At 41.3% G+C, this 16941-nt stretch overlaps 1 protein-coding gene across 2 annotated transcripts in view; it reads right to left on the reverse strand.

The window, feature by feature from the left end:
• The window catches only part of TTC7A (tetratricopeptide repeat domain 7A), a 283111-nt gene that overhangs the window by 221589 nt on the left and 44581 nt on the right, over positions 1–16941 (reverse strand). For both annotated transcript variants that reach the window (XM_034764410.1, XM_034764411.1), the window contains exons 6-7: positions 3957–4035; positions 264–424 (exon numbers count right to left, since the gene is read on the reverse strand). In XM_034764410.1, coding sequence (XP_034620301.1) covers positions 264–424; positions 3957–4035 — 240 coding nt within the window. The remainder of the gene's footprint in view (positions 1–263; positions 425–3956; positions 4036–16941) is intronic.

A 16941-nucleotide genomic window follows, 5' to 3' on the forward strand; every position in this document is an offset into this window, starting at 1 on the left:
CTCTAGTGCGTATTCTAAAATGGACTATTTTGACCCATTCCACAATTGAGATGGCTATTTAGTCAGATATTCTCCATTCATGGGAAATAACTACATACTCCAGATTTAGGTCAGGGTTTTTCATAAGGCATTTTGATTAGAAGTTAAAATAAATAAATAAAATCAACAAGACTACAGGGTCAGTAGCCAAGTTGGCATTCAGGGACACTTCAGCCACACTTTTTCCTCTCAGAGTGGAAACCAAAATAAAGAGCTGGGCTTACTTGTCTCCTGTGTATAGCTGGGGTCTCCGCCGAAGAAGACTGCTAACGTAAGAGTTATCTTCCTTGTTCATGAACTCAGGTAGAGGATCAGATAAGGGGCTCCAGTAACAATCTTCACTCAAGGAGTGGAGGAGCACTTCGGCTAGCTGTTTGGCAGCTGTCTACAGATCAACAGAAAGCACCTTACAAAGGCTTTCACATGCAGGGGGCATGTCTTCACACAGGAAACATGAGTACAAAACACACTCGGGACCTGACTTTCAGAGGTTCTGAGCACTAACAGTCCAACTGAAGTCACTAGGAGCTCCAGGTGCTCAGATCCTCTGAAAATCAGGCCCTAGAAGTTTGGATGGTCCATTCTAAAGTGGCAGAGAAAGAGTAAGAGAACTTCTGGAAGAAAAGGGACATGTTCGATCAAGCAAGTGAGAAGTGATTCCCCCATGGATATTTCAGGCCCCAGCTACACTACAAGTAGTTGGCTCTAACCACATTCGTAGCTTTCTCAGTTTGAAAAAGTCTCAGCCCAGAGGGGGGGAATATATATATATAAATATATATATATATATATATATATAAATTTTTTTTTTACATTTAAAGGACAATCCCTTCAGCTGTTTGAATTATACAACAGTGAAAGAGAAACAACCTATTTGAGTATTACTACTCTTTTTCTCCTAAATAACTTCAGAACAAAACAAAAACTTTATGCAGGGATGGGAACTGTGACATGCCCTTCCTAGGGCAGTACATGGGACAAAGGTACCTTACGCATCTCCCACCCTCACTCCCACAACATAAGGGCATGTCACCATCTGGTCCAGGAGATACAATGTTGTGAGCAAGCTGAAGTGAATCGGAGGAACCTTTATTCTGGCATTTCCTGCCTTTTTGTTCAAATGTATCCAATGCATCCCATTGGTTTTTGCATAGAACATATGCAGATTATAACACGTATATGTACTCTCACACACACAATATTACATATAAAATACATGGTGGGGAGCAACTAGGCCTGCCGCATTAGTATGTTTTACATATAAGGTAAGTATACCTATAAATCCTAATATGTGAGTCCTAGCTGCTCCCCACGATGTATTCTAATGTCAAAATAGTAGGAATGACCTCTCCAATCTCAATCTAGTTTATCTATACCTATGGAAAGTTCCTATTACCAGACTGCCAACAAAACAAAAACCTGTTGCTGCGGAGGACTTTTATTGTTTCCTTTTTGACCATCTCGTCACACAAGGACATCATCTTGTTAGTTATGATGCAATATCAATAATGTGCAGAGTTTCTTGAAAACTGGAAAGGAAGGTTTCATTTCTATATCCAGATAATTGCAAACTGATGTGAATGGCTGGTATTGCTGTGGAAAAATACTGCTCCACATAACTCCTTGGAGCCTTCATACTGACAAATGACGGAAAGCTATCTGCTAGTAACCAGCCTTTTCTATACTTTTTATAACATGTAAACCTGAGCAAAATACCCTATGGTACAGTGATATTAGTCAATATCATTTTATCATCTCAGCATACAATCATTTAGTCAGTTTCACCCTCAGGAGCCAACTCTCTGACATTTCTTTCTAAAGCCCTGGGGATAAGAAAACTGCACTAATATCACTAAGATCTCTGCAGCTCTGCATGAAACTATGACTATGATTGGGATAAAACAGCTCAGAAGCGACAGGCCCCCAATGCTTGGAGTCTGCTTTGACTTTAATGTACAGTGCAGTAGCACTGTAAATTAGCTTCACTTTTGTTTTGAATAAAACCAAACAAATTAGAACAATCCAAGTCTCTGATTTATATTATTACTGCCTTTGGCTAAAAGAGCATCATTATGCTTCGAGTACATTGTCAGCCTACAAGCGAAATATGCTCATGTGTTTAATTTTAGTGTTTGAAAAACTAGTTTAAGTAAGTATATTCCTACCCTAATCCCCTCTCAACAGCTCATTTTTTTAAAAAGTCCAATGGTATAGTGGTATAAACACCTCTTAATCTTCCCCTGGGGATTAATCTCTCCTATGCGACACAGCTCACCCTGCAGTACAGGGAAAGCAGCATCCAAGTACCAATGTGTCAGAGATTGGGGACAAGAAATGGTTATGCTCATCAGCCCTTCAGCAGAGCAATGTTATGGTTGAGCAATAAAATCCCCCAGAATTCTGATCTTGGTCTGGAAAGTGATGGGACCATTTCAACTGTATCATTTTTTAAAAACACCCATTTCCATGCCCAGCACAAAGTTAAGCTCCTGAGAGTATGGAATAAGCTAGAAACCATCTGGTGACCTAGAGATCTTGAGCTGACACAGAAGAGACATTGTCAGAGTGGACAGAGAAGTTCCAGAACGACACATGTCGGTGAATAGGGACCAGACCGGACATGGACTCAATCAGGAACACACCCGGAACACTCATTCTGTACATGTCCATTATACTCATTTTAGCCCTGGATCTGTATGGTAGGTGGACACATTCAGATCAGACCACCCTTGGGACCTGGTATCTCCTGAACCTAAAATCATAGGTCAAAAGCACAGCCACATCTCTTCCTCAGCCTTTCCTGGACTCATTTTGGATCGAATATATGGACAGACAGACAAAGTTGAACCAACACAAGGCCAGTTTAGTCATCCAGGTCTCAGTAACACACAAGACCATGACTTTCCAGGTTTAAGGGTCTTCATCCATGACCAATAGCATGGGTAACAGCAGTCTTATTAAGAAGAGGCCAGTTAACATTAATCATATATTTGGGTGACTACCAGCCATTGCTGGGAGACAAAGCCCGGAATGAGAACAATAGGACAGATCCAAACTTTGACTGACATCCATTCCTGAGAAGTGGCCTTTTTCCACCTAGCCATGCTATATGAGTTATGACAAGTACCAGAAAGACTCCCATTTCAGGGCTAGCCACTGGTTAATGATGCACATCAATAATGTCCCTGCTACTTCCCCATGTTCCATATTTTTAATATTACAATTGAAGCACACACAAATATAAACCTCCGAATAAACTATCAGCTCCCCCAAGAACAAACCCTCCATAACTTGAGACAGTCTCTGGCTGCTCTCTAACATGCACAAGTAAATTCTGATGTGTCCATTTGTAAGAGGCCCTTGGAAAGGCAGCACACAAAAATGGCTATCCCCAAGTATCATCCCCAATTACACTGTTCAACAGAGTGCTTCACAGAGAGAAAATGCACCGCCTTAAATCCAAAAGCACGGGAAGTTCCAGGAGGGAAAAAAGCAGAGCTATGTATTTGAATCTATCTATTAATGTGAAAAAGCGTATGTGCATCTGAGTGTGAAAGAGAGACTAAGACAGACATTATCAGTTGGATAATCCAGGGATGCCAGAAATACAGGACATATTTTGTTTCACATTACAATTGTTTTGGTGTGCAAAATAAAATAAAATAACCTACAAATAAAAAAATACACTGAACAGAACAATGCTTTCAAAAGAGAGGCAGAGAAAATACCCATCTGCTCAGGTGTGTCTGTTGGGCTTGTGTGTCTGAATTAAATGTGTCACCACAACGTCCAACAAGGGCATCAGTCAGAGGAGGGCTGGGGGAATCTTGTTCCACAACAACGATTAAGAAATAAACTATCCACAAAGCAGATTAAACTGACTTCCCATTTTTAAACCCTTCCATACATTTCCTTACCATTTTGAAGCTCTGAGTAGCTTTTGTTTCCACAGTCCGTAATACTTCTCGCAGGTCTCTCATTCCTTTCACGATGTTTCTAACAGGAAGGCAAAAGCAGCATGTTTAAACCAGACCACTTGTGATGCACATCTGCTATGCAACAAACTCTTTTTAAAGGAATAGAAAATAAAAAGGATAATCATTCCAAAGTTAGCCTAACGACATAAAGCAAGTCACTCTGAGGCATAGGAAAAACAATGGCACTCTGAATGAGACAGAGTTGTTAGCATGCCTATCCCAGATGGCTTCCTATGAGAAAATCACATTCACATTTGAAGAACAGAGGAGACATTTGGAAGCCTTTCATGGATCATATTTATAAAACAGATGCTGCTCCTCTTTTTGTGTACACACTGTACTGGTTTGTATTAAACTGAGCTTGCGTGATGTTCTTAAATGACTACTCCTTTTTGGTTATGTTTAAATGCTGTATCACTGAGAGTAGGCAGGGTGAGGGGGTTAGGAGTTTCTATCCTGGACACTTTTACCAGTGACTACAGTAAAGTTATACCTCTATAGTTAAATTGCTGTAGTTATACTGGTATAACTCTCCAGGTGAATATTCTGATTCCTGAATAAGTGGCATTCCCCCCCGTTCCAAAGTGACATAAGTTAAAGAAAAAGGTATATTTATATTGGAGTAGGAGTGACCACATGGGTGGTTATGCTAGTCTAACTAAAGCAGTTTAAATTCACAGTTTAGCTTATATTGGTATAACTTTCCTGTATAGGTAAACCCTACACTCGTTAAAACAAAGAGAAAGAAGAGCTGGGCACCTACAGCAAGACTTTTTCTATGAACATTTCATTGAATTTTAAAGCTAATTGGCTTCAACCGTGTTCCTGCTCCTTCCATGTTACATTCCACAAACATTCTAACAAAGAAGTTTAATGGCAGAAATGTTTGAGAAAACAGCAACAGGTTAACAGTTATCAAAAGATATTTGTGGGAAACAAATTACATATTTGTAATCATGAGTATTCACACTAAAAACTTCATTCAAGGAGTTGTGCTCATCCAGTGAGGGAACAGAACCACATTGCATGACCTTCTGTCCAATCAAAACTAATCATCATATTTCAAATTTCAAATCATGAATTCTCACAATGATCTGCTCATAGACAATTTACAGACAGAAATAATTTAGAATAAATAATGCAGGTGTGAAAATCACATGCTGCTCAGAAACAATTAAAAAAAAAGTGAAATATTTTGAGCAAGTGATTTGCTGTGAATTTGCTCCCCTCTAAACAGAAAATATGGTTTGGGTTTGTCAAGGACGGGAAGCTTCAGGAAGTTTCTAACTCTGGCCTTAATCTTGCAATGAGCTCTCCAGATGCAGGAGCAGGACCTTAGTCTGCCTTTTTGAGGGTCAGTACAAGAATGGAATTCAATAAAATCTTATATTTTTTAAACACACACAGAGGTAAATCTGACCCAGTGTGTGTGTGTGAAAGCAGTAAGAGTGCAAAATGAGCAAAGATTCTGTTTGGCTGCTTTTTTTTTTTTTTTACCTCACATCAAATAGCATTCCGCACCCACACCAAAAAATACAACAAAAAGCTCAGCAAGCAAATCTCATTATAGGGTTGGTGTTCATCAATCTAGGGTGTCAGTCCAGGAAAGCACTCGAGCACACACCTAAGTATATGAGTAGTCCCACTGACTTCACTGGGGTTAGTCTCATGTAAGTGTATGCTTAAGTGATTTCCTTGATCAGGGCGTAGAAAAGTTAACAAAAACAAAAACAAAAAAAAGACCGTAAGCAGTGCTATTTTTGCCTGAAAATGGATGGACGGAGCGATGCATATTGGCATTAATGAGCTGACTTGGATTTAGCCACAAAGATGGCAATATTTTACTCCAAAATAGACATCTGAATAGCCATTTTAAAGAACGTTTTATGACTATTTGTGGACAATTTAAAGAAAAATGTTGACAAGTTATGGCTGTACTGGGGCTTTGGTGTATTATGGCTTATATCTGATGCCAATGAAGCACTATTTAATAACGCAACACACTCTGGCTAGGTACTGAAACCCACTGGTCCTGTTTAATGATAACAATATTGTACGTAGATAGTGCATTTCATGCAAATAGATCTCAAAGCATTTTACAAATAAACTTAAAATGTATCTCATGGTTTCACAATGCACACTGAATATTAGGATGGGAAATGAAAGATACTGTTGTGGTACTCTGTACCTCAAAGCAATACCCTGGAACCCCTATATTCACCACTGTCATATAATTTTGATATGTTATATACGACGTATGCCTTATGAGGTATCATTTTGAAAATCTTGATCTGTTGAACATTCATATCCTGTTGGATTGTATGTGCTATCATTGTATGTGAAGTTATGAAGTTTTGCTGTGTATGTGTGTTATTGAAATATGTTGTGAGGTTAGGAACACCCAAAACCAGCCTTTCAGGTACTACAATGGAGTAGTCGGAAGCACTGATGGCCCATTAAAAGAAATCCACACTCCCAATGGCTGTCCCAGGAACTGTGTACAATGAAGACTTCTCAGAGAGCGCACGTATACAAAGGAGGTTGCTTGATTCACGTCACACCAAAAGATCTTTCCAGTAAGCTGGAAGAAACCATAAAAGGAGAGTGACATCATCACTTGGCCTCACTCCCCCCACAACTCAACACCTGGAAACACATCTGGAGGACAAAGACTTTGAACTAGGTCAGGTGGTCCCGGGCTGGAGGAGAGTTACAGCCTGTGCATTGAAGATTTGTGACCTGTTTGACCTATCAGGATGAGACACTCCTCGATTAATATCCTGTTTAGTTTATAGAACTCAGACTGTGAATTTAATTTAGGTAACCAATTTTGATCTCTACACTTACTACTTATAATCACTTAAAATCTACCTTTCTGTAGTTAATAAATTGGTTTTATATTTTACCTAAAACAGTGTGTTTTGGTTGCATTGCTTGGGAAATTTCAGCTCAGTTTACAAAGGCTAGTGTATGTCCTCTCCACATCAAGGGAGGGACATACTGGTTAATGAACTTACATTAGGCAGGCTTCTGATCAGGGCAAGATCGTATATTCTAGGGGAGCAAGGCTGGGGAACTAGGGGGAACTGGCTGGAGCCTCTCTATTGTTGGTTCATGAGTGGCTGGGAGAAGCATTCATGTAACTCAGTGGGGTGAGTCCTTGGATGTTTGTGTAAGTGCAGTACCTGCCAAAGGTTAGTAGCTTGCCAACAACATCACAGTGTGAGAGGGAGCCCAGATTGGTGGGACAGAGGGCTCAGCAGTCCTACAGTCCAGGCTGCACCTAGGAACCACGTCACAACTATATCCAATTAAAATTACAAGGCAAATTTAGACAGACAGTGTGTAATGAACCAAACTGGAATCTGGTCAGGTCACCAAGATCAGAGGTTTTCATTCAGGGGTATACCTACCCCCTGGGGGTACGCAGAGGTCTTCCACGGGGTACATCGACTCATCTAGATATTTTACTAGTTTTACAACAGGCTACATAAAAAGCACTAGCGAAGTCAGTACAAACTAAAATTTCATACAGACAAAATGAGAAAGAAAGCAATTTTTCAGTAATAGTGCGCTGTGACACTTTTGTATTTTTATGTCTGATTTTGCAAGTAGTTTTTAAGTGAGGTGAATCTTGGGGTATGCAAGACAAATCAGACTCCTGAAAAAGGTACAGTAGTCTGGAAAGGTTGACAACCAATGACCTAGCCAGTGGCTGTCAACCTTTACAGACTGCTGTACCCCTTTCAGGAGTCTGATTTGTCTTGCATGCCCCCAAGTTTCACCTCACTTAAAAACGACTTGCTTACAAAATCAGACATAAAAATACAGAAGTGTCACAGCAATCTATTACTGAAAAATTGCTTAACTTTCTCATTTTTACCATATAATTATAAAATAAATCAATTGGAATATAAATATTGAACTTACATTTCAGTGTAATAAACAAGTAATTGTCTGCATGAAATTTTAGTTTATCCTGAGTTTGCTAGTGCTTTTTATGGAGCCTGTTGTAAAACTAGCAAATATCTAGATGAGTTGATATATCCCCCGGAAGACCTCTGCATACCGCCAGGGGTACATATAACACTGGTTGAGAACAACTGAGTCTTAGATTAACACCCATCCTGCAGCAAAAAGTGTGATAAGAGTTTTATTGACAGCAAGTCATCAGGATCTCATTTTTACATCTTATTCAATAGCAGCACATCACAGTTGTCTATAACAGATGGAAGCGTTCACCTTGAGATGAGTGCATTACAGAAAACTTCTCATTGTCACTCCTCTTGGTTAGTTTTACCTGCTTAAACTGTGTGCAGCTGGTGCTTTTTGGAATGACATCTGGCTACAGTATCAGACTCCTGCTGCGTACCCCCCAGATTGGGAAACTACAAAAACACTGGCAACAACCACCTAAAAAACAGTCTCAAATATTGGTTGGGTACAGTCTAAGAGGCACCTGCAGCACAACAGGCTGTAGAGCAGCAAATAATGAATCAAGCATTTGATGAGAGCCATGATATTAGGCAATGGCAAGTAAGAAACCAAGTGATGGTTAAAAATAAACCAGCACCTAAAAAAGAAGCATGCAAGATATTAGATCGCAATTCCTACAGAGGATAGCTTGCTTACTTACCAGATCAGCAGTCGTGGGTCACCAGTGTGGCTAAATGTGTGTGTTCTTTCTGTGTTGTCCCTGTGTGCTGCCACAGCTCTGTGCAAACAGCTGGCACAGCAGACCTCAAGCAAACCACCCAAAGACCACAAAATCCATCAAGAGACAAAAGCACCAGGCCAGGTTTATTATCAACCAAGCACAGTACTAGTATCCCACAGATTCTACCAGACCACTAATACATGTATGACCGTAACAATGGACCAGATCAGTGAACGGCAAGACTTTCCATTCCTCCTTAGGCTAAACAAAGACACTCCCTCTTAGATACATCTTTATACCCCAATACAAACTAGTTAATACTGCCCCTCTAACATAGTTAATTACTGCCCCTGGACATGGCTAGTTATTACCCATCACCTTGTATATGTTGGTTCAATTAAAACATTTTTATTATGCACTGTAATTCTGACCTTATCTTTTAGGAGCAGTCAGTGTGTTCCTATTATACTTGGGGAATATTTTTGTACCATCCTTAATATCGGGATGTTTTGGTGCCACTTGGTATCGGAACGTGTCTGTGTGAGTACTCTGTGCCTACCATTTCTTAGGAATGTGTATTTCTTCAATATCAGCCCTGTTCTTGCTAGATTCTGTGAACAGGTCCTGCCTTTTGCTCAGAGCTTGTCTTTGCTTTATATCAGTAAAGCTTCGACTATTACTTTAGCCCAGGCCTCAGGCCTCATACCAGGACTTTGATACAAGGGCTTATGTCTCAGGCTCTCTTCCTACTGCAGCTTTATATCTTTATTCCCTTTCTCTCAGATTTCTAAAATGATGAACCCCTCTTTAAATGGTTATTTACAAAAAAAAGCTGCCAAAATAAGTCCTCAGCCTGTGGTAATTGCAGATACAAGAAGGTATATCTAAATAAAATCAAAGTGCAGTATAAGTTCCTTACAGTTTAGAAGGGAGAGTAGTTTTCATTAGTAGATAAGAACTGGGTAAGTTCTTGGAGGATAGATCCATGAATGGCTATTAGCCAGGATGGGCAGGGATGGTGTCCCTAGCCTCTGTTTGCCAGAAGCTGGGAATGGGTGACAGGGGATGAATCATTTGATGATTACCTGTTCTGTTCCTTCCCTCTGGGGCACCTGGCAGTGGCCACTGTCAGAAGACAGGATGCTGGGCTAGATGGATCTTTGGTCTGACCCAGTATGGCCGTTCTTATATTTAGAGTGGAATTTTCAAAGCATTCAGCACTGACCTAACTCTGCTTCATGGAAGTCAATGGTAAAACTCCCACTGAAGTTCTGTCTACACTATGCTGTGGGATCTGAAAAGTCCAAGGCTGAAGCACAATTTGGGAATAAGGTTATAATACAGTTTAAGCCAGTCCACACAGCAAAATCAAAGTGTGTTTCACAATGTTCAAGAACTGCCCCATGGCACAGAGGCTCTTGATAATATAGAAAGGACTATACTACAGGACGAATTGGACATGAATGAGGCCTTTCTTGGGATACAGAATTAGGGAGGTAAATAAATCAGCAGGCTGGAGGCAGAATGGCTGTACTAGGTAAAATAAGGGGGAACATATAGGGAACCATTTACAGTGGACAAGATAAGAATGGATAAATTAAGCCTAGAACAAAAGATGCGGTAAAGAGTAAGTTGTACACGGACAGTGTGTGCACAGACAGAACATGCTGTACAGGGATTGTTTCCTACAAAGTGACCAGCCAATCCCAAAACGTGTAATGCAATGTATAGTAAATGTAATGTAATGTGTAAATGCGTATAAAGGAAGTGGTTTGCTGCGTAACTCTGGATGTGTGGTACACCTTAGACCAACCCCCTACACTTGAGTCTGATCAACTCAGTGTAGTTTTGCTGTATGCCAAATAAAGGAACCTGAATGATGACACCAGAGTCCGGCTGAGTTCTTGGGGAACTGACTGGAATAGGTCTGAGGGGAACTATGCAGGAGATAAAACCTGTGATTTTCAAAGCTGCACAGTGGATTTGGGTACTCAATTATTTGAATCTGGAAAGTCTCAGCCGAAACAGGTTCAGGCGAGGCCCTGCTAGGGTGTGTTTACACTTGGGATTTTACCAAACCTTCCCCACAGTGCTATAGCTATAGTTCCACCAGTGCTACTACTAACAGTGGGATGCTGGTGTAGAACAGCCAGAGCCACTTTTACTACCACATTATTTGACCCTGTTCAGAGCAGATCATGATGACACAGTGGTAGAAATACCAGCAGACAGTCTACACTAGCACTTCGACCAACGGAGCTACACTTGTGCTAGAACAGTGGTGGAACTTCACAGAAACTGCAGTACAGACAAGCCCAACAGGCTACTTCCCTTGTATAGCCAGCAACCTCGTTTGTGAACACTGTGACACCATGACTGTAACGATGGTACCACGTTTGATTTTAGCTACGTCTGAACATGGTTTATGATACAATTAAAATGATAACACTTTACACTTTCATAGCATCTCCCACCAAGGATCTCAAAGCACTTTAAACATACTCATGAATTTACCCTGACAGCACCCCTGTGATGTAGGGAAGTATTATTTCCAGGTTCAAATGAGGAAACTGAAGTCGAGAGATTAAGTGACTTGCCCAAGTCTGTGACAGATGCAGGAATTGACATCCATGTTTTCTAAGTTCTAGTCCTATGACTTAACCACTAGATCAACAATAATCACAACCAAGTGTGGAGCAGAGCTAAATGAAGAATGGATTTTTAAGTTCACTAGTCATTCTGACAACAACAACAAAAAAAGATTTTTTGGGGGGGCGGGGTCTGAAAATGAAATTTTCAAAAATTTTCAGTGAATCAAGAAGTAGAAAAAAGAAAATTTGACTTGGGTAGAAACTAAATGTTTTGTTTTGACCTGATTCTTTTCTTTTCCATTTAAATGTTGGGCATTTTGACAAAAGCCAAGGAGGACTAGATTTACATAGCGCCATGAGGGAAAAGAGGAAGAAAAGAGGATGAGGAGTTGCCTTATAAACTTTTAGCCGAGTGGCTAGGGTAGTCTCTGGGAAGTGGGAGACCCAGGGTCAATTCCTCCCTCGGCCTGGTGTGGAGAAGAGATTGAATTTGGGTTTCCCATATTACAGAAAAGCGTCCTACTCACTGGGCTATGAGTTATTCTGTTTGGGGTCAACATGTCTCTCCTGTTGAAGCTGTTGCACTTTTTATAAATAAGTGAGCAGTCACTGGAGAAGGGACTTGAACTTGGGTCTACCACATCAATCTAGGAGGATGCCCTAACTACCAGACTACAGAGCCATTCACTGGCTCTTTCCCTGGTCCTGTTACTATTCACTGTCATTATGAATGACTCCCATTGCCCTCAATGGGCTTTGGGCCAGACTTCAGGAAATAATGTGACTGAAGAGACTAAGCATATTTATTGAGAAAGGAAAGCAGTGTGATCACAACAGCATAATGCAAAAAATGTTGCTTATTTTCGTTCCTATTAATGAGCCTTGTTTTCAGTACCCCATAGGTTTCAATAGGAATTTAGTCTGTGTAAAGAGCTTTGAAAAAAGATCTAGTGGGAACTTGGAGAAAAAAAAAAAAGTTAAAATGGGGGATATATAGGTGAAATGTCCTGTTTTAAAGGAAATTAGCACATTTTCATGTTTATTCTCCTGTGCAGCAAGATGTAGAATTATAAATCCCTGCTCTAAAGGGAGCTGAGCTGTTGTAACACGTGCAGGGGCCAGGGAAAGTGTTCCGAAGTCAGGCTGCTTCTTAAAACTGTTTTGTTGTGTAGAGTCCTCCCTTAAGTTGTACATAACACCTCTGAAATCTTGCATTGAGGTTCTTGCTTAATATGAACATTCATCTACCACTGTATCCACATTGGACCCAGTGCAGTTACGCTTTCAATGTAGAAATCACTAGAGTTACTCATGGAGTAAAGCAATGCGAGTCAGGGTAGCAGAATCCTGCCCTTAAAATAAAATGTCTTTGAATTTTATAAATGATTCAGCAAAGGAACCTGGACTTACAAATACCCCCAAGGGCCCAAAAATTTCCTGGCTGTGCTTGTCCAATTCAAACTGGAGTCATGAAAAAGACAACATTTGAAAACTTCCCAGTTTAGTTGTGTGTTAAGTTTCAGACCTTGACACCTACACTGGTCAACAACAGGTGGACTTAAATACAACCAGCATAAAACAACCAAAAAGGAAAAAACTACTTAGATCTGCTCAGAAGTGGGTGTAACAAGAACAATTTAGGACCACATGATTTGTCAATCCCATTCTCCTCTTCCCCTTTGGTCTGGATTGTGTCTGTTTTAAGGGTGAGTCCTGAAAAGATTTACTCCAGGGCACAGCCATGAATTATAGACCTCAAACCCTCATCCTGCTTTAGAATCCACTAGCGTGCATCCATGCTAAGGCCTAGTGAGCTCACTGAGACTCTGCATACGTGCAGGTGTCAGCTCTAGCACATTCTGATGCAGGACCAAGGCCTCAGATTGTAAATTATTTAGGGCAGGAACTGTGCTTATAGGTCTTTAAAAGCACCACTCACATATACAGTGCTATATAATAATATTAATAACAAAGAATAATAACAATGCACAGCATTTAAAATCTGTTCAACAGCGGGAATGCTGTCTAAACAGAGGAGAAAGCCAAACAATAAGGCATTGTGAATCAGATCCACTACTGTACTACTAAGCTATCATTCATTATTTTGTTGAATTTGTGAGAAAACAGATCTGACCTTTTCCTTTGAAGAGAGAGCTAGCTATATATTTTAAATGCTGTATCTACCTAGTTATAAACAGCGAGCATATTCTCAAATCTAGACAACTGCTTCAGACTACTGCGTCATGCCATAATTTTTCTCTCAAATTCTTAAAAACATGCATCCAATTCACATTCTGAGGAATGTTCCTTGGGTAGAGGAAATGCGTAGTTAACAATAATACTTATACAGTGCCATATCTGAGACAAGCTTCCAGACACCCTAGTTAAAAATTAAAAGCAAAGATCTAGGATGAGAGGTAAAGTGACCTCCTATCACTGGATATTCTTCTCTGACATTTAGCATTATATTATAGGTCTTATCAGAAAGGCTTAGTTGTAGCTAAGTGCTTAAAGAAAGAATTGGGAGATGGATTAATCCAGCTCTCAGTTGGCTAATTCATAGAATCATAGAATATTAGGGTTGGAAGAGACCTCAGGAGGTCATTTAGTACAATCCCCTGCTCAAAGCAGGACCCACACCAACTAAATCAACCCAGCCAGGGCTTTGTCAAGTCAGGCCTTAAAAACCTCTAAGGATGCAGATTCCATCACATCCCTAGGTAACCCATTCCAGTGCTTCACCACCTTCCTAGTGAAATAGTGTTTCCTATTAGCCAACCTAGACCTTCCCCACTGCAATTTGAGACCATTGCTTCTTGTTCTGTCATCTGCCACCACTGAGAACAGCCTAGCTCCACCCTCTTTGGAACCACCCTTCAGGTAGTTGAAGGCTGCTATCAAATCCCCCCTCACTCTTCTCTCCTGCATGCCTCTCCTCGTAAGTCATGTGCTGCAGCCCCCTAATAATTTTCGTTGCCCTCCGCTGGACTCTCTCCAATTTGTCCACATCCCTTCTGTAGTGGGGGGACCAAAACTGGATGCAATACGCCAGGTATGGCCTCACCAGCGCCAAACAGAGGAGAATAATCACTTCCCTCGATCTGCTGGCAATGCTCCTACTAATACAGCCCAATATGCTGTTAGCCTTCTTGGCAAAAGGGGAACACTGCTGACTCATATCCAGCTTCTTGCCCACTATAATCCCCAGGTCCTTTTCTGCAGAATTGCTGCTTAGCCAGTTGGTCCCCAGCCTGTAGCAGTACATGGGATTCTTCCTTCCTAAGTGCAGGACTCTGCACTTGTCCTTGTTGAATTTCATCAGATTTCTTTTGGCACAATCCTCCAATTTGTCTAGGTCACTCTAGACCCTATCCCTACCCTCCAGCATATCTACCTCTCCCCCCAGTTTAGTGTCATCTGCGAACTTGCTGAGGGTGCAATCTATCCCATCATCCAGATCATTAATAAAGATGTTGAACAAAACCGGCCCCAGAAGCGATCCCTGGGGCACTCCTCTTGATACCGGCTGATAACTAGACATCAAGCCTTTGAGCCCAACAATCTAGCTAGCTTTCTATCCACCTTATAGTCCATTCATCCAAACCATACTTCTTTAACTTGCTGGCAAGAATACTGTGGGAGACTGTATCAAAAGCTTTGCTAGAGTCAAGATAGATCACATCCACTGCTTTCCCCATATCCACAGAGCCAGTTATCTCATCATAGAAGGCAATCTGGATCAAAATGGATTCCTTGAGGACCTGCTCCATGATTTTGCCGGGGACTGAAGTGAGGCTGACCAGACTGTAGTTCCCCAGGTTCTCTTTATACCCTTTTTAAAATATGGGCACTATATTTGCCTTTTTCCAATCGTCTGGGACCTCCCCCGATCACCACGAATTTTCAAAGATAATGGCCAATGGCTCTGCAATCACATCAGCCAACTCCCTCAGCACCCTTGGATGCATTAGATCTGGACCCATGGACTTATGCATGTCCCACTTTTCTAAATAGTCCTTAACCTGTTCTTTCACCACTGAGGGCTGCTCATCTCCTCCCCATACTGTGTTGCCCAGTGCAGCAGTCTGGGAGTTGACCTTGTCTGTGAAGACCGAGGCAAAAGAAGCATTGAGTACTTAAGCTTTTTCCACATAATCTGTAACTAGGTTGTCTCCCCCATTCAGTAAGGGTCCCACACTTTCCCTGACCACCTTCTTGTTGCTAACATACCTGTAGAAACCCTTCTTGTTACCCTTCACATCCCTTGCTAGCTGCAACTCCAATTGTGCTTTGGCCTTCCTGATTACACCCCGGCAAGCTCGAGCATTATTTTTATACTCCTCCTGAGTCATCTGTCCAAATTTCCACTTCTTGTAAGCTTCCTTTTTGAGTTTAAACTGACCAAAGATTTCAATGTTAAACCAAGCTGGTCGCCTGCCATATTTGGTATTCTTTCTGCACATCGGGATGGTTCGTTCCTTCGCCCTCAATAAGGCTTCTTTAAAATACAGCCAGCTCTCCTTCAGTGGTTCTCAACCTTTTCCGCACCCAGGCCACATCTAGCTTGCACCTCCCTTTCCTGTTTAGCAAGATGGGTAGAGCAGGGTGATCAAAATCTGTTTGGAACCTCAAGCTAAGAGCTCCTGGCCCTAATGGATGATAAAAACTGACTGGTTCCTGGGAACGGGATATTTCCTCCAGGAGAACTCAATGGAAAATATTTCTCCTTTTATATAAGGGAGAAGATAACTGAACATAAGAATGGCCATACTGGGTCAGACCAAAGGTCCATCTAGCCCAGTATCCTGTCTTCCAACAGTGGCCACTGCCAGGTGCCCCAGAGGGAATGAACAGAACAGGTAATCACCAAGTGATCCATCCCCTGTCGCCCATTCCAGCTTCTGGCAAACAGAGGCTAGGGACACCATCCCTGTCCATCCTGGCTAATAGCCATTGTTGGACCTATCCTCCATGAATTTATCTAGTTCTTTTTTGAACCCTGTTATAGTCTTGGCCTTCACAACATCCTCTGGCAAGGAGTGCACAACTACGAAAGTTAGGACAACTAAAAGAAATGTGTGCAGTGGTTAGCGCCAGGGTTTAAACAGTAAATGAAGCTTGTATTTGGCACTGAGCAGCACCGGAGAGATATTAAAAGCTATACAATTTGTTGTGACACAAGGCACAACAGGACGAAAGAACCCTAATAAGAAGGAGAGTGGGTCATGTTTTTGCTTGAATGGCTGCTGCGGCTGCTCCAGAGAGAACCTTCTGTGGGATTGTGAAGAATAATGAGCACATGTAGAACAGTGTGATCGGGCACTCTACGAGACAGCCAGGAATAGTGTCAAAAAGAGCAGTTATCACTACCATATTTTTAAGTAAGCCATTTGGGTCTTAGAATCAGTGAGATTAAAGGGTCTACATTACACCCTCTCCCCACTTTCTCCCATTGACTGTGTTTATATATTACGCACACAAATGCACAGAGTGGTGGCTCCACAATTATCTTGCATTAGCCATCTATAAATGTGACTATTCAGAAACAAAAACTCTAGAAGGATGGATGACAACAGAATTGAGAGAAAAAAAAAACAGGTTAATGCTGGAAGGGGCGGCTTGAGACAGGGGTAATACCTGCTTCAGTAGGGAAAAGATGTGGGCTGCTCAGCAGTAA

This window comes from Trachemys scripta, chromosome 3, assembly GCF_013100865.1.
Source record: "Trachemys scripta elegans isolate TJP31775 chromosome 3, CAS_Tse_1.0, whole genome shotgun sequence".
Classification (NCBI taxonomy): Eukaryota; Metazoa; Chordata; order Testudines; family Emydidae; genus Trachemys; species Trachemys scripta.